Source organism: Anomaloglossus baeobatrachus, chromosome 6, assembly GCF_048569485.1.
Source record: "Anomaloglossus baeobatrachus isolate aAnoBae1 chromosome 6, aAnoBae1.hap1, whole genome shotgun sequence".
Taxonomy (NCBI): domain Eukaryota; kingdom Metazoa; phylum Chordata; class Amphibia; order Anura; family Aromobatidae; genus Anomaloglossus; species Anomaloglossus baeobatrachus.
Window position 1 is genome coordinate 431027876 of NC_134358.1, and position 18601 is coordinate 431046476.

At 42.5% G+C, this 18601-nt stretch overlaps 1 protein-coding gene across 4 annotated transcripts in view; it reads right to left on the reverse strand.

The window, feature by feature from the left end:
• Positions 1-439: 439 nt before the first annotated feature.
• Positions 440-18601, reverse strand: part of DNAJC13 (DnaJ heat shock protein family (Hsp40) member C13) — a 317458-nt gene continuing 299296 nt past the window's right edge. For 3 of the 4 annotated variants that reach the window (XM_075315202.1, XM_075315201.1, XM_075315203.1), the window contains 3 exons: positions 13301-13444; positions 13095-13194; positions 440-1373 (listed from right to left, as the gene is read on the reverse strand). In XM_075315202.1, the coding sequence (XP_075171317.1) occupies positions 1276-1373; positions 13095-13194; positions 13301-13444 (342 nt within the window). In that variant the 3' untranslated portion in view covers positions 440-1275. Of the gene's footprint in view, positions 1374-6039; positions 6149-13094; positions 13195-13300; positions 13445-18601 lie in introns of all 4 variants that reach the window. The other variant, XR_012724354.1, reaches the window with a different exon arrangement.

Here is an 18601-nt window from a genome sequence, read left to right on the forward strand (position 1 = left end):
ACTATACATCCGATCTCATAACTAAAGGTATGTTTAGAATCCGCATGGTAGCGCTAGTATAGCACTGGATTTAGTTTATATATGAAAATCCTGGTGGTTGGCCCTCTTTAAGTGTTATTTGTCCCTAAGAAGAGACAAAGATGGATTACAGACGGTGGGGAAGATCTTTACATCTCTCCTGTCTTTGATACTGCATACAGGCATGAAAGAAAGGCAGACGTTCACTTCAAGTCACACAGGTCCTGGTGGTATAGTACTGATAGAAGGATCAAGATAAATCCACTCAAAATGTGATAACAGAATATGAAAATCAATACAATTCCTAAACACATTACACATGTATATGCACCAAAGTTAGTTTTACCTTGATGGTCAAAAAAATATATTCCTTAAGCTTTTACAGGGAAAGGGATTTTCATATGTGGCAATAAATACTATATACAACAGAATCATAGTTTTAATATAAAAATTTGTAGGCAACATGGCAGCATCTGACAGAAATTCTAGTAAGGTCATCATTTCCCTTTATTTTCTTAAAATTTTCTGTACAGGGATGAATGATCTGTATAATGTACATTCATAGAAAGCTGTATATATTGGGGAATAATGTAGGAATCAAGTCACTAATACATTAGGTTCTTACATAACAAGCTGACATTTTGATATTCACTTTTATTTATTATTTGGTAAAGCTATGCTGTACATGGGAATATCATCTTCTCTTCATTTTCGAGAGGATAGTGTTAACGATTTGTAAAGGACACAGTTCACAGACTGAACACTATTGGGATTCCATACTTCTCGGTATGCCCAACCACTTCCAACATGGCAAAGAATGGCAACGCCCATTTATTGTAGACAGAAGCCTTGCCTATTCTTGGAATATAAAACTGAAAACGGGAAGATTATTATTACTTTGATTCACAGTCTTGTAAACAAATACAAAGGAACAGAATGTGCTTAGATACAAAAGGAAAGACAACAGAACAGGTTGTGTAACCAGACGGCTGATTCACAGAGTGCTTTCAGGTGTGTTACCTAGTGATGCTTTATCAGGATCACATATCCATGTATTTTTCATATTTTTTTTTATCCCTAAATAAAAATATATTTATTACAAAAAGGAATAACACTTTGTCTTAAAACAAGGAAGGCAGAAAGTAAAGTCCTTTGAATCAACCCTGGGGGGACAGGAAAAGGTTTACAGCACTTTTCCTCGTGCAACAAGAAGCAGTTCTTCCTTTTGAGATTTCACTGATGAAGCATCTGTGTGGACTAACCAAGATCTCCTACTTCATGGTCCACCGGTGGTGGTTTGTTGGGCATAACTGTAGATGAAGACCCTGCAGTAAGGTAGCCAGCAATGCCAGGTCCTGCACAAATTACAAACAATATGTTAGTTATTAATCATACATACCACCCTACAAAAATATTCATCTAAATATGATAAGACTCCACAGTGACACATGGTAAAATTACAAGATGGCCATAACTTCAATATTTCCCAATACTAAAAGAAGCTGGAAAAATAAACAAACCATGTTTGACAACCTAAAGGAATTTTTCTCTCTCGGGAAAGTAAATCCAAAACACTGTAAACTACCTACAAAATAACAAAGCAGGTGCTCGCCCCCTAATGTCCAGCATCTGCTCTTTTAGTTGTCACATCACCACTATAGCCAAATCACTGAGCTTGGCGGATGGTGCCGTTTATCTCACACAGCTGCTAAACTCAGAGATTGGCAGTGATGCACACTGTCAAGGTGACATCAACGCTGTACCAAACGCACTAAGACCGGAGGAGCTGTGGGAAGCTGGACTCATAAATGGGTATTTTACAGCATTTGGGATCCACTTTCCTAAAAATGGAAAAACCCTTTAAATCTAAGATATAGCTGTAGATAATCAAAATGTCCTCAGGCAATATCACATTCACAGGGAGCTTAGGCAGAGTTCAAATATTGCGAACATGAGTTTCAACAGTCACAGAAAAAACATTGCTGTTTTATTGCCAATGAGTCAGGAAATAAAAGCACCGCAGATACACCATGTGAATGCGGCTTTAGAGTACTCTTAGGCTATGTGTGCACGTTACAGATTTCGTGCAGAAATGTTCTGCATTGAATCTGCACCTTAAAGAGAACCAATCACCAGGATTTTCCTATAAAACCTAAAGCCAGTGCTATACTGGCACTATCAGGGTGATTCTATACATACCTGCAGTGGTCAGCTCAGATGTTTAGGTTTTGAAATCCAACAAACTAAAGGTTATAAAATCAGCAGCTTCTTGAGTGACAGCAGCTGAGGATCAGATAATATCTGGGGGGGGGAGGCATTCATGGGTATCCCCTCCCCCTGTTAGAATTAGCATACGTATTATATAAATCAATTTAACTTTTCACTAGCAGGACCTGTGTGAGGTGATACCCATGTGATCAGAAGGGGCGGGGCCTCAGCAAAGAGAAAAATGTTGCTTTCTGGTATCAGCTTTGTTGGCCGTGGCCCCGCCCCCTTCTGGTCACATGGGTATGACATCAGCACAGGTACTGCAAGTGAAAAGTTAAATCGATTGTATAATACTAATACTATAATGCTAATTCTAACAGGGGGTGGGGATAAGTTTGCACGCCCCCCAGATATTATCTGATCCTCAGCTGCTGTTACTCAAGAAGCTGCTGATTTTTATAAACTTTACTTTCTTGGATTTCAAAACCTAAACATCCGAGCTGACCACTAAAGGTATCTATAGAATCAGCCTGATATTTGAAAATCCTGGTAATTGGTTCCCTTTAAGGCAGAAAAACGCATGAATTTTTGGTGAGTTTTTGTACCATACGTTTTTCTTAATGATGTAGATGGGTGGAAGGCAAAAAAGCAAAAAGGCAGCAATCGACATGCTGCAGGTTATTTTCTGCTTCCGAAAGGAAAAAATAAAGAATTCTCATTCACTTTGCTGGCATAAGGATAGACATGCAAATTTGTGTCAAAATCTGCACGAAATCTGCATCAAAAACGCACTATGAGCACACAGCTTTGTATGTCCAAGTAAATTGACTTTAATAGGCACTGAATGAGTCATTTACACTCAATGACTTCCATGCAGCAGTTTTCAAGAGTGTTTCATTCCAGTGAACCCTTTATCCCTTGAGGAACAATCTATTTTGGACCTTTATGACACTGATTATTTTGGTAATTTTATGAAAACTATTTTCCCATTGAGGTAGCCACAAAGCTTTATCCATTGCAAGAAAGATTGTATTTTTTATTGCAATATCTTGTTGTACAAGATGATACAACTTAATTACTTTATATTTACTATTTCTGGGAAGAATTAAAAACCAAACAAAAAAAAAAACAAATTTGCGATTTGTTTTTCACTATGCAACATAATGCATTATACTTACACTTCAGGTCAGCACAATTAAGGCGATATCAATTCATATAGTTTTTTTAGGTTTTATTATTTTTGCACACTAAATACACAAAGTGTAAGTAAACTTTTTTTTTTTTATTGAATTAGGCCCCACACATTGCAAAGTTATTACTCCTTTGTAATATACTTAGAGGGGTTTTCCCACAAAGTAAATTTGAATCAATAGATGAATAAAAAAAGTTCCACAATTGGATATGATTAAAAAAATGTCCCTGTGCTGACATAATCTTATATATGTGCCCCTGCTATGTACTGTGTAATGGCCGTGTCTGACCGTACAGGGACATGGTCTGATCATATCACATCTACTGGGCAGGGAAGGAAGCAAAAGCGTGTATAGATAGCACAGCATGGGATTATAGCTGCTTCTTTCTGTGAGGTAAAGAATTTCCCTGCCTGTTTTTGAGCAATGTTTTACCTCAAAGAATAATTTACGATCCCGTCCTGTCCTGTCTGTATACTCTTGTTGTATGATCAGAGCAGGTCACGGTATGGTCAGACAAATCCATCACACAGTACACAGCATTACTGTAAGACCTTCTGCACTTTATAGTGAATACTGTTGTAATCTTGTTTATTAGATCCCATACTTTCCTCATGTACTTCTATTCACTTGCTGTACGGTCCCTCTTTTTGTCACTTTTTTTGTAACATTGCTCTCATTTTTTTTTTTATGAACGATTTTAATGTATATCAATAAAAATTCTTAAATTTTATATATTGGTTTAGCTCCTTTCATTTAGTGGGTCATACCATGATCCTCTATGTCTTGCTATAATTTATTTCAGATTTCCCAACATAGGTTTTTCGAATGTATTTCGGTATTAATTGAATAGATAAATGTCCTTCAATTTCAGTTTATTGTGAACTCCTTATGTTTTAAGTATTTTCTTTCTTTGGACCTATTAAGATAAATGGTAATGTGCTTTGTGCTCAGATCTGGTTAAGATGAAGGGTGAACATATCAATTTGCCTCAATTTGTCTCTCTAGGTTGCTGGTCCATTGAATACAATGGGAGAATCGCGTCACCTATTTTTCTCAAAAAAATTGTCAAACCTGAAGTACAAATACGGCGAAATAATTCATTAAATGTATTCCAAATAGAAAAAAGAGAAATTGAGTAAAAACTTTCCTTGCCTCCTGCCAGGAGTCAGAACTTCCCGTTATATAGAACATCGCATATGTCAGCTATGCAATATGGGATCTGTATTACCCGACACAAAGGACATAACTGTTTCTAAAGGGTAAGCCAAACTTAAGCCTCCCTATATCTATATCTATCGCTAGCTCTCTCTATATAGCTATATATGATGTGATAAGTGCTCTATAAGCTACTAAACCACATTACATTAAAGGGAGTCTGTCAGCACAAACAAAAATCAAGCAGAGCACTTTAGTAGGCATATAGGGGACATGCCTGGCCACGCAAATGGTACATCAAGCACCTCATTAGCACATTTGTATAAAGAACGATTTCTGCCAAACGCAGTAACAGATTTGGACACTTTGCACTCTGCACCGCACACAAAAGGTCCGCTTCAGAGCGCAGCTGAAAAGCTCCGTTCTGAAGCGCCAGGTGCCTGCAGAATTCGTGCGCTCTGCTTACTACCTCTCCCTATAGACAGCATGCAAAGCGCAAGAAAGAAGTGACATGTCACTTCTTAGAACGCAGCGATTCGGGCAGCAGCCGAAGCGCTGCGTTCTAATACGCCACGTGCGCACGGCTCCTGCACAATTTTCATAGATTGTGCTGGGGATGCAGGACACATGCAGTTACGCTGCAGTGCAGAACGCAGCGTAACTGCATGCAATACGCACACATGCGCACATAGCCTTACAGTACAATTTTTAATTATGACTTTGTCCTCAATAAGGTGCTGTGTTTGGTTTGAACAGTTATTTTATGCAGACAGATTCTTAAGGCCACGCACACTGCATTTTTTTGTGTTTTTTTTTTCGTACAGTTTTGTCACAAAACTGCATGCCAATCCTTATGTCAGCAAAGTCTATGAGAATGCTGAAGTGTTGAGCACATTGCTTATCTTTTTCCCTACAGATTGATGCAGAACAATATGCAGCATGTCAATTCTTGGTTCAATTTTCCCACATTTTTCAGCCCTTCCACCCATTTACTTCATTATGAAAAATGCATTGAAATAAACGCACTAAACGCAGAAAATACACACCACATTTTTGGTTTATTTTTCTGCCAGAAGATGTAGATTTGGGTCAGAAAATTACTGTACCAAATACTCAGTGTGCGCACATAGACTGAAAGTCAATCCAATGTGTACAAAAAAAAAATGTGCCCTGACAGCAGATGTAGGTGAAAACAAAAAATGAGGAGGCTGGACTCCCTTTCAGATACTAAGTTCTGCCAGTAGATAAATCGCTGTCAATACACCGAAACTTTAATCTGTGCCACATCAGCAGCTCAGCGTTTATGGAGAACTAGATATGAGAAATATTGAATTGGACAAATAAATAATGTAAATGGATTCAACACACATGAAAATGGAGGTTATTGGTGATGCTGGGATAATGTATATAAAGTCAGGACTAAGCACAAGATGCATGAATGCAGCAGGTGCAACAAGCATTGTACCTGTGTTACAGAGATACACAGCAGATAGCAAGCTGCCTGGAAGAAAGCATCTAAAGCCCACTTCTGAGATGAAGGGGGCTGCTACCAGTAAGAAGGGAAGGAGAGACACCTGAAGGAAGAAAAGTAAAAAGCAAGGGAAGAAGAGGTTAGGAAGGAAGCAGACAGCAACAAGCAAAAGGGAGCACAAGTCCAATGTTCATCTCAATGCACTGTCACAAGAAAACCTTTCAGGACACTCAAACATTCTCGCATTTGCTCTTTAATAATGGTATTTTTGATAATGCCTGCCTGCACAGTTCCAAAACAGGCAGTATAGCCAGAGACGTGGACATCATTTGCTAAAATGATGACAAAAACATTCACTATGACAAGCCAAACTGGGTGATCCTCATGTGATTTCTGAAACAACCTCATAATATGGCAGGTGGGCGATGGTACAGGTATAGGCTATTAGGTCATTTTTTATCACATATGGAGCTGCCTGATTGTTTTAACAACATGGCAACCCCTCTGGTCCAACCAATTCATTATAAAGCCACATTCAGAATTTGGTTGGCATTTTAAATCAGTATGTGTAAGCCAAAACCAGGAGTGGGTGATAAATCCAGAAGTGGAGCCCATGTTTCTATTAGACTTTCCCGCTGATTGTTCTACTCCTGACATCCGCTTACAAATATGGAAGTCAAATACTGACCAAATACTGAACACGTGGCCTTAAAAATAATAATGAGTAATATGCCCTGAAAATGCCAGAAAAGGGTGCGAGTGCTCCAACAAGAAAGAATTACAGGATTTGCACAGGTAAACGTAGGCATACAGGAGTTGTTTAAAGTGGTTTTCCTGTTGTTTTAAAGGGAGTCTGTGTCCCAGAAAGCATAAATAGGCATGAAAGCTAAATCTATCAACACTTAAATCTTCTATCCATTGCTGCATTCTAAAGTAATTAACATTATAATCCATATGAAAATGAGGTGTTAAGTGCTCTGGGTATAAGATATGTGCCCATGATCAGGACCCGCTGAGTTCTGGACGTGGCGGGTCCTGACCTTCGGGGCCGCGAGTCTCCTCCGCAGAAGAACCCAGCTGCCCGTGCCCACGATCAGGGTTCAGGACGCTAGTGTTTCTCGCGTGTATTCTCCCTACGGAGGACGCTTGTGACTCCACAGCAAAGAATTGACATGCTGCGGTTCGGAAAGTCGCACCACAGTCAGTTTTCACTGCAGGCCGTACATGCATAGTGGGTATGGGATTTATAGAGATCCCATCCACTGTACAATGCAGCGTTTTGGACGCTGAAACACACTGCATCAAAATCGCTAACATGGATTGTGGGCACACACCCCAAGGGAACACTTTCAGAGCCTCTGCCTCCAGATGTGGTTTCCCTGCCCAGCCTCTTTAGAATGATTGACAGCTCACTGACTGTCCGATGTCATACAATGCAATGAAATCAGCTTTTTGAATGCCACTTAAAATCATTTGCAAATAAATTAGAATGATAATTACTTGAGAAAGCAGCAACAGATAGAAGATATTAAGGTTTGAAAGACCTGCAGGCTTTTTTTTTTTTTGTTGGTGGATAGGCGGGTTGGGTTGATCTTACAGAGATCCCCTTTAGCAATTCTGTCGCCTAAGAACTTAAAATAGCCAGCCCCAAGTCACAGCAATGCCTCCAATAGCATTTAGCACTAAAATAATCTAAATAAAATTATAAATAACTGATTTCATGATCTATAAAGAACTAAAAAGCTGGGATATGATTATTATGAACAATTCCTCCTCCGTGCACTTGTATTAGTCCTATAAATCTCCTCCCATGAGATACAGGGCCGGATAATATCAACATGAAAGTCAAAATTTCCATTATATCTATAGCCCTCCTACCCTCGAGGACATTCATTTCCAGGAAAACCACTTTAGAGCAGCAGGTTTTATGCCATAACTCTCCAAACATTCTTAAAAATTAAATCCTGAACAATTCAAAAACATTCCACATAAAGGGTTATTTTAACATGCCGTGCACAGAGTCTGCAACGGAGCTGTATCCAGTCTCGACAAATATTATGTACGGCTTTTCATTACCTATATGAATACTTTGTGTAAACAGATATTTTGTGGTGTCCTCTTATTTAGGGTCTACTACTTTTGATTTTTTTTTCCATAAAAACTGATGGTTTTGTTGATCCTCTGGGATTATGAAAGATGAGGTAGTGTTTCTTCCAATATTAACTTAACACAGTCGTCGTGGATCCATTCAGAGGGAAGCACCATCAGAAGCAGACTCTTCTTGGTAGAGATCTGCACAGAGGGGATTTCTAACTCTGGAAAACCTCTTGGACCATGCACAGCCCCATTGGTCTCCATTTAAAGGGTTATTCGCAAAATCACAATTTGGTACATATAATAATGTGCATAGTTATTAATTTGTGGCAACATAAGTGATTATTAAATCTGTGCTGTATTTGACATATCAGCCCCTAAGGATGCACATCAAGGCTCGATTAGCCCTCTAGTTGCCTATGGATCAGTCTTGCTGTAATTTCACTTATCCTAGTCAAGCATGCAGAGTCAGTGCAATCTCTCTCAAAAGGTTTCCAGCATAGCTCTGCTTCTGCCAATGACAGAGTGTATGCTACATTTAGAATACACTCTATTCTTCTGTGCACTGTATTGTCTTGTACAGTATTCTGTTATCCCAATTTTGTCTTCTGCCATCTATATTAACATTGCTGCATTTGTGTTTTTTACGTTACTGATCTGTTAGCGATTTTCCAGCAGAGTTCAATAGTCCTACACATGGCAAAGAAATTCCTCTACCATATGCATCAACAAAGCGACATGTGCAATATTGATCTGACAGCATCAGGCATCAAACACAGCTCAGCTCCACTTGTGTAAGCTCTGCTATGCTTAGTTATTACCAGCTACAATGTGCAGGCAGAGTACAACTGATCTCTGCTGCAAAACAGGTAACAGTGATGTAAAAACACACATGCTGCTATGTTGATATAGATTGCCGAAAAGAAAATCTGTTAGGCATAGTTGTGTACATGAGTGTACAGTGTACAGAAGAGTAGAATGTATTCTTAAATTAACTTAATGATATGCCAAATATCTGTGGTGGGTGCAGCTGAGCACAGTATAGCAAAACAATACAATACAGCTCTAAGTCATCTAGACAGCGATGAAGCTGGTGAGAAACACAGGAGAAACAAAGTGCTGCTAGGAAATATAGTTTTATTGTGTCCTATTATAGGATCGCCTCTTTAGAGGATATGTGAAGCTTAATGCACAAAGGGGACACAAAAGGTGCAACAACCTTTTGCTGGGTTAAGGCTGTATATTAACAATAAGCATAAATGTACTATGTTTTTTGAACAATATTCAGATTGTGAGAATAACCCAAGAAAAGTTCTTAGCTTACATGAAGAATGGAAGCTGTGATGGGTGCTTAAATGTGGCATCCATGACAAAGGCTGTGTATTGGATGTGTTATAAGTGTTTACACACAGATACATGAGCTTGTATACTGTTTCTATAGCTGGAGTGTGCTCCTTCGGTTATGGACATACTGCAGATTAATGTCTAAAAGTAAAATGCACTGGGATCCTTAGCACAATCTGCATGTAACCTGAGGATTTTGCTGCAGTTATGACAGCCTTGTGTTGAGATCTAAAAAAAATGGACATGTGTGGGCCTACCCACAGGTAAACTACCCATAGCAAATGCTATCATTTAAAGGGGTATTGTCAAGTTTTTAAAGCAGCTCAGAGTGCAGTCTCCTTACATTTCTGGCAGGGTGGACGCTCCTTCAGTGGTGAGTTGCAAAACTGTAGTATTAGGCCAGAATCACACTTGCTAGTGCCTCGCATGTAACTCATGCGAGTCTCTCATGGTAGAACCCGGCATGGCCGCACACTATGCATACAGGAGCGTCTGAGCTGCATAGAGAAACATGCAACCAACCCGCTCCTGTCAGGGGAGTGTGCGGCCATGCCGGGTTCTACCATGAGAGACTAGCGCGAGTTACACACGAGGCACTAGCAAGTGTGATTCTGGCCTTAGTAGAACTATAAAGCTCAGCACAAATTCTGCTGTAAGATATTCAAGGAAAACGTAGTATATCAGCTAACCACAATACCCAAATGATATCCACAAGCTCCGAGGTAGGTGCACGAATCTTCGGAGGCCAGTGTCCACGAAATTTCACAGGAAGTCAAAAATGATGATGGGATTCAGCACCAAAATGGGTATAAAAATATTCACTTTATTGGAAAATTAAAAAAAATCCCTTCAATGGGAGTGAGGGAAAAACTTTGAAAGGTTCAGAAAGTATAAACCTTATGTACACCGTGTGCAGAATTAATAGGCAAGTTGTATTTTAGAGGATTTATTATTGATGAACAACTATGTTCTCAATCAACCCAAAAGACTCAAATATCAAAGCTTAATATTTTTGGAAGTTGGAGTGGTTTTATTTTTAGATTTGGCTATCTTAGGAGGATATCTGTTTGTGCAGGTAACTATTACTGTGCAGAATTATAAGGCAACTTAATAAAAACCGAATATATTCCCATCTCACTTGTTCATTTTCACCAGGCAAACCAATATAACTGCACAAAATTTAGAAATAAACATTTCTGACATGCAAAAACAAAACCCCCAAAAAATTAGTGACCAATATAGCCACCTTTTTTTCTGATGACACTCAACAGCCTACCATCCATAGAATCTGTCAGTTGCTTGATCGGTTTATGATCAACATTGCGTGCAGCAGCAACCACATCCTCCCAGACACTGTTCTGAGAAGTGTACTGTTTTCCCTCCCTGTAGATCTTACATTTTATGAGGGACCACAGGTTCTCTATGGGGTTCAGATCAGGTGAACAAGGAATGTTATTATTTTTTCATCTTTTAGACCTTTACTGGCCAGCCACGCTGTGGAGTAGTTGGATGCATGTGATGGAGCTTTGTCCTGCATGAAAATCATGTTTTTCTTGAACGATACAGACTTCTTACTGTACCACTGCTTAAACAGAAACTGGCAGTAGGTCTGGGAGTTGAGCTTCACTCCATCCTCAACCCGAAAAGGTCCCACAAGTTCATCTTTGATGATACCAGCCCATACCAGTATCCCACCTCTACCTTGCTGGCGTCTGATCCAGCCTCTGGCCCAGCATCTGGCCCATCAAGAGTCACTCTCATTTCATCAGTCCATAAAACCTTTGAAAAATCAGTCTTAAGATATTTCTTGGCCCAGTCTTGACGTTTTATGTTCTGTTTCTTGTTCAAAGGTGGTTGTTTTTCAGCCTTTCTTACCTTGGCCATGTCCCTGAGTATGGCACACCTTGTTCTTTTTGATACTCCAGTAATGTTGCAACTCTGAAATATGGCCAAACTGGTAGCAAATGGCATCTTGGCAGCTTCACGCTTGATTTTCCTCAATTCAAGGGCAGTTATTTTGCGCCTTTTTTGCCCAACACGCCTTTTGCGACCCTGTTGACTATTTGCTATGAAATGCTTGATTGTTCGGTGATCACGCTTCAAAAGTTTGCAATTTCAAAACTACTGCATCCCTCTGTAAGACATCTCACAATTTTGGACTTTTCAGAGCCCGTCAAATCTCTCTTCTGACCCATTTTGCCAAAGGAAAGGAAGTTGCCTAATAATTAAGCACACCTTATATAGGGTGTTGATGTCATTACACCACACCCCTCCTCATTACAGAGATGCACATCATCTGATTTACTTAATTGGTAGTTGTCTCTCAAGCCTATACAGCTTGGAGTAGGACAACATGTATAAAAATTATCATGTGATCCAAATACTCATTTGCCTAATAATTCTGCACACAGTGTATTTCAGATATGGTTGTCCTTAATCATAGCTATCAAACCTATACTTATGCGTTTCTGACACAGCGTTCCTTAAATACATAAGGTTTAGATGCCCTGGACCTTTCAAAGTTTTTTCCTCACTCCCATTGAAGGGTATTTTTTTACTGTGCCAATAAAATGATTATTATTTTCACCATTTTGGTGCTGGGTCACACCATCGCTTCTGACTTTTTGTAACATACTCAGCTACTAGTGGTTTGCACTGAAGTCTACACTGTTAGCACTATATTTACATATAACCATAACAGGACATTCAAACAAGCATATAGCTCCAGTGAGAGCCGTGAAAGATATAGGGCTGGTAACTGTGCAAGATGTATAACGGCAGCTCCTCAGAAGCGAAGGAGGGTGAGGGAGGTGAGCAGCAACTACACTATAGAAATCAAAGGGGCTGTAGAGTGGTGGCGGGAATATTAGGATTTTACGTCTCTCCTGGAATGTAACTTGGCCAGGGTGTGGACAGGCGGTAGTGGCCAAGCTCCATGGAAACCAGCTGTACACTGATCCTGAAAAGCTCTCCTTGCAGGAGAGTGATAGCAGATAGAAAAAGTAAATAATATGCAAACTTGCGTATTTTCAGGCTATGTAACTAAATCAATTTAAGAACTTGAGAACACCCCTTTATAGACTGGTGGTCACAGTGATAGTTTGTGTTAAAAACATTAATCTAAAAGCAAAAAACTCACACAGTTTAACATTCCATGTACTGAACCAATATTAAGAAAACCATGCTTACAAAATGAAAAAAGGGAATAGCAGCCATGCAAGCAACACAGCTAAGGTGTAATCATGTTCATAGCACTCGACACTAATGGATTGTCCACACATCCAAATATTATTTCCATCTGTATAGGAGTGTTTTGTTTTTTGTTTTTTTTTTTTAGTAGAAACAGCTTTTTACATCAAATCCCTGATCTGGCTAATAGAGAAGGTTTTAACTGGGTGATTGTCCTTCAAGATATCCATATTCCCCAAAAGGGCACAAGGAGATCAGGTGAATCTTCAATGCAACGTTGGTCTACAGTGCAGGCAATGATTCTGCGACAATACATATCACCCTGTAATTGCAAGGATAGTCAACATTTTCTGAGAATAAAAACATATATTATATAAATCTAAAACAAGAAATTGATTTCCCAGTGTAAGAGAGCTGCTTACCAGTGAGGTATCCTGCTGTTTGTGATTCAGAAATGAACAAGTCATGTTTCTGATCTTTAAAGGCACTCCATACAGAGGATCGAGACAGAATTTCATTTACCTGGAAAATACACATAGCCATTCACAATTCTTTATAGATACGTGCACACTATATACGGTACATACTGTACACATACATTATACATGATATGTGGGAGATTACTCACTTGTTCCCCATACTGTAGGCTACGAGTCATAGACTTCAATGCTTTAACTATCTGAGCCTTTGTGGCTGCAGGACTTTCTAGGTTTTCAAGGCCTTGCCCTTCAAGCAACCTTAATAAATATGAAACTAGATCAGCTTTCAGTGCCTGGAAAAAAATAAATTGTATTATATACTCAGCAATTTTGACATGAGTGAGATTTCTTTTGCATTTTCATGAGCAGACAGAAAAAAAGATAACCGATTTATAATCTATGGATTCAAGCTCTGTTGTGTTTTGAATGCAGCATACAGTTAAGCTGGTGTCACACATAGCGACGATGACAACGACGTCGCTGCTAAGTCACCATTTCCCGTGACGTAGCAGCGACGTCCCGTCGCTGTGTGTGGCATCCAGCAACGACCTGGCCCCCGCTGTGAGGTCGCCGGTCGTTGCTGAATGTCCTGCTTCATTTTTTGGACGTTTCTCTCCCGCTGTGAAGCACACATCGCTGTGTGTGACAGCGAGAGAGCGACGAACTGAAGCGAGCAGGGAGCAGGGAGCCGGCGTCTGGCAGCCTGCGGTAAGGTGTAACCAGGGTAAACATCGGGTAACCAAGCCGCCCTTTCCTTGGTTACCCGATATTTACATTAGTTACTAGCGTCCGCCGCTCTCACGCTGCCAGTGCCGGCTCCCTGCATACGTAGCTGGACTACACATCAGGTAATTAACCCGTTGTGTACTCTGGCTAGGAGTGCAGGGAGCCAGCGCTAAGCTGTGTGCTCTCACGCTGCCAGTGCCTGCTCCCTGCACACGTAGCTGGAGTACACATCGGCTAATTAACCCAATGTGTACTCTGGCTAGAAGTGCAGGGAACAGGCACTGACAGCGTGAGAGCGGCGGACGCTAGAAACTAAGGTAAATATCGGGTAACCAAGAGAAGTGCTTTCCTTGGTTACCCGATATTTACCTTAGTTACGCTTCCACACGTCGCTGCTGGCTGGGGGCTGGTCACTGGTCGCTGGAGAGATCTGCCTGTTTGACAGCTCACCAGCGACCATGTAACGACACAGCAGCGATCCTGATAAGGTCAGATCGCTGGTCGTGATCGCTGCTGCGTCGCTATGTGTGACACCACCTTTAGAACCCTGGACAAATCTGCAGGAAGGAATTCATCCTTAAATCAACACCCCTCCCTGGGTCTGAAAAGTGACTAAACATTTCTCATGTAATGTCACCATACATGATGCCCTGCACTTGCCCCTCGCTACCTTCTCTGCTCGTATCTTTTCCTTCTGCTTCCAGTAGGACCACTGCAGTTGTATGGAGAGTGCAGTCTAAAAGACTCCTACAGTCCAGGAAAAGGAGGTGTGATCTAGACTTAATGCTGCGGTCATGTTAGTAGCAGGAGGAACGGAAAACAGATCTGATCAGAGGAAGCAAGTGGAGGGCACCTGGTAGGGTGACTATAGATGAGAAATGCACAGTCACTTTTCAGTCCCAATGTGAAGGTTCAACTTAAAGTTGTGCAAGACTTTGCAGGTACAAAAACATTTAGCTGCTAAATTGGAATCTACAAATTATTAGATTCAAGGGTTCACTTTCTTCCTGCATTTTGACCAATAAAAGACATGAACAGTACAAGTGTGTGTGCTGTAGTTCAGTTAGGTTAGGAGTTAGATTACATATTTTACCAGTGATCAATGCAACAAAAAAGAAAAACGTTACTGTACTTAAAGGGATTACCCAGGACTTTTATTTATTTTGTGTATAAGGTGAAGAACTAACAGGCAGGTGTTGCCAGCTACCTATCTGTTCTGCCTGGCACAGAGCTCTCCTGCTGGTGATTCCTCTGCTTCCACCTACATCAGATCGACAGAGCCAATCTCATGCCAAATGATAATTGGCTCCCCATTGAAGAACTGCAAGGACCGTTCTCAATCGGAATGTCATCTAAAGTGACACCCAGTCGACAGAGCAGAAAAGACACTGCACAGTTAACGAGAGATCAAATGAAGCAGGAAAATTCCCATGTGAGATCCTCCCCATGCAGAACATGCAGGTAGTCATCAGTCACCTGCCTGTTATTTTTGTGCATAACTACAAGAACTAAGAAAAGTCCTGGATAACCCTATTAAATGCATTTATCACACTACTGAATTACCATATTTTTCAGATTATAAGATGCACTTTTCCTTCCAAAAATTTGGAAGGAAAATGAGGGGTGCGTCTTATAAATGTACCTTACTGGAGGATGCTGTAGAGGGGTCAGAGAAGGCAGGGGTGATGCTAAGGGTGGTGGGCAGTGAGGCCGACACCACCATCCTAAAATGTTGGTGGTGCGAGCTTCATATAATGGCCCCCTTAGTTGGCGTGTGCGCAGATGGCGCTCTCGGCTCAAGATCTCATCTGCGCATGCACCGCCTCTGGCCTACTGATGTCCCAGCAGCAAACTTAAGGAAAATGGTGCATGCGCAGATATGATCTTAGCTTGTCATTGAGTAGATAGCGCAATCTGCGCACGTGCCAACTCTGGACGCCATTTCTTTGAAGTCCGCACTGCTCCCAGTTTCTTCAATGTTCCTCCTGCCTCAAAGCACCCGCAACGAGCATCTGAGACGCCCGCAGCATTGCCCTTCCCCAGCACAGTCTCTGCCTCCTGTTATCCTGCTCTACCACCGCAGCCGCCTCCCCTCTGGTAAGACACCACCAGATTACAAGGCGAACCCAATAATTTGTTGTTTGGTTTTTTTTTTCTTTTTTTTCCCCTCTAAATTTGGTGTGCGTCATATAATCCAGTGCATCTTATAAAAAAGAGAATTTTGTTACTTACCGTAAATTCTTTTTCTTATAGTTCCGTATTGGGAGACCCAGACCATGGGTGTTTAGCTTCTGCCTCCAGAGGACACACAAAGTACTACACCTAAAAGTGTAGCTCCTCCCTCTGAGCTTATACACCCCCTGGTAGCCAGTCCTAGCCAGTTTAGTGCAAAAGCTGAAGGAGAATAGCCACCCACAAGTAGAACCGAGTAAGAACCGGAACAACCGGAGACTCTGTCCACGACAACAGCCGGTGATAACACACGGAACAAGAAAATTGCCAACAGGCAACAGGGAGGGAGCTGGGTCTCCCAATACGGAACTATACGAAAAAGAATTTACGGTAAGTAACAAAATTCTCTTTTTCTTTATCGTTCCTTTGGGAGACCCAGACCATGGGACGTTCCAAAGCTGTCCCTGGGTGGGAATAAACAGAAAAACTAAGAAGTAGGCGGAGCCTAACTTCACAAGTGGGCGACAGCCGCCTGAAGGATGCGTCTGTCCAAGCTCGCATCTGCCGAAGCATGAGCATGCACTTGGTAGTGCTTCGAAAAGGTATGCAGGCTAGTCCAAGTGGCAGCCTGACAGACTTGTTGAGCCGTAGCCTGGTGCCTGAAAGCCCAAGAGGCACCGACAGCTCTGGTCGAGTGTGCTTTGATCCCCGGCGGGGGAGGCACCTGAGTACTCTGGTAGGCGTCCGAAATGGTCGATCTAATCTAACAGGCCAAGGTCGGCTTAGAAGCAGAGAGACCCTTGCGCCGCCCTGTGGTTAGCACAAAAAGAGAGGTGCACCGCCTAAGCGCAGCGGTGCGAGACACATAAATCCGGAGAGCACGCACCAGATGTAGAGTATGCAGTGCTTTCTCAAAGCGATGAACAGGGGCCGGACAGAAGGAAGGCAAGGAAATATCCTGGTTAAGGTGGAAGGGAGAGACCACCTTAGGAAGAAAGTCCGGGGTCGGACAGAGAACTACCTTGTCTTGGTGAAAAAACAAAAAAAGGTGACTCCGAGGAGAGCGCAGCCAAATCAGAGACTCTCCTGAGAGAAGTTATGGCAACTAGAAAGGCCACCTTTTGAGAAAGACGATACAAAGAAACCTCCCTAAGGGGCTCGAAAGGGGGTTTCTGCAATACCGTGAGGACCAAGTTAAGGTCCCAGGGATCCAAGGGCCGCCGATAAGGCGGAATGATGTGAGACGCACCTTGCATGAAGGTGCGGACCTGAGCCAGCTGGGCGAGATGCTGCTGGAACAGCACTGATAGAGCTGAGACTTGTCCCTTGAGAGAGTTGAGGGACAGTCCTAGCTGCAGACCGGACTGTAAAAAAGACAGAAGGGTCGGCAACGAGAATGGCCAAGGAGAATGGCCGGAAGAGCGACACCAGGACAGGAAAATTTTCCAAGTCCTGTGATAGATCTTGACGGAGGAAGACTTACGGGCCCGAGTCATAGTGGAGATGACTTCAGGAGGAATACCAGAAGCCGTCAAAATCCAGGAGTCAAGAGCCATGCCGTCAATTTGAGTGCCGCAGAATTCGGGCGGAAAAACGGACCTTGCGAGAGCAGGTCTGGACGGTCCGGAAGATGCCACGGCATCTCCACGGACAGTTGGAGCAGGTCCGGATACCAAGCTCGCCTGGGCCAGTCCGGTGCAATGAGGATGACTCGACAGCCCTCCATTCTGATCTTGCGCAGGACTCTGGGCAAGAGAGCTAGAGGGGGAAACACGTAGGACAGACGAAACTGGGACCAGTCTTGAACCAGAGCGTCCGCGGCGAAGGCCTGAGGATCGTGGGAGCGAGCCACGTAAACCGGAACCTTGTTGTTGTGACGGGATGCCATTAGGCATTAGGTCCACGTCCGGAGTGCCCCACTTGCGGCAGATTGACTGAAACACTGCCGGATGCAGGGACCACTCGCCACCGTCCACGGATTGACGGCTGAGATAATCTGCCTCCCAGTTTTCTACGCCAGGGATGTGGACTGCGGATATGGTGGACTTTGAGTCCTCCGCCCATTGAATGCGTTGGACCTCCAACATTGCCAGGCGGCTGCGTGTCCCGCCTTGGTGATTGATGTAGGCAACCGCTGTCGCGTTGTCCGACTGGACTCGAATGTGCCTGCCCGCCAACAGGTGGTGAAAGGCTAGGAGAGCTAGAAGCACAGCTCTGGTTTCCAGCACATTGATTGAAAGGGCTGACTCGGACGGAGTCCAAGTGCCCTGTGCTCTGTGGTGGAGATGTACCGCTCCCCAGCCCGGATAGGCTGGCATCCGTGGTGAGAATCACCCAGGACGGAGTCAGGAAGGAGCGCCCTTGGGACAGGGAGAGGGGTCGAAGCCACCACTGAAGAGAGCTCCTGGTCCGTGGCGACAGAGCCACTAACCTCTGTAAGGAGGAAGGCCGCTTGTCCCAACAGCGGAGAATGTCCAGCTGCAGAGGACGCAGATGGAACTGGGCAAAGGGAACCGCCTCCATGGAGGCCACCATTTGACCCAGCACCTGCA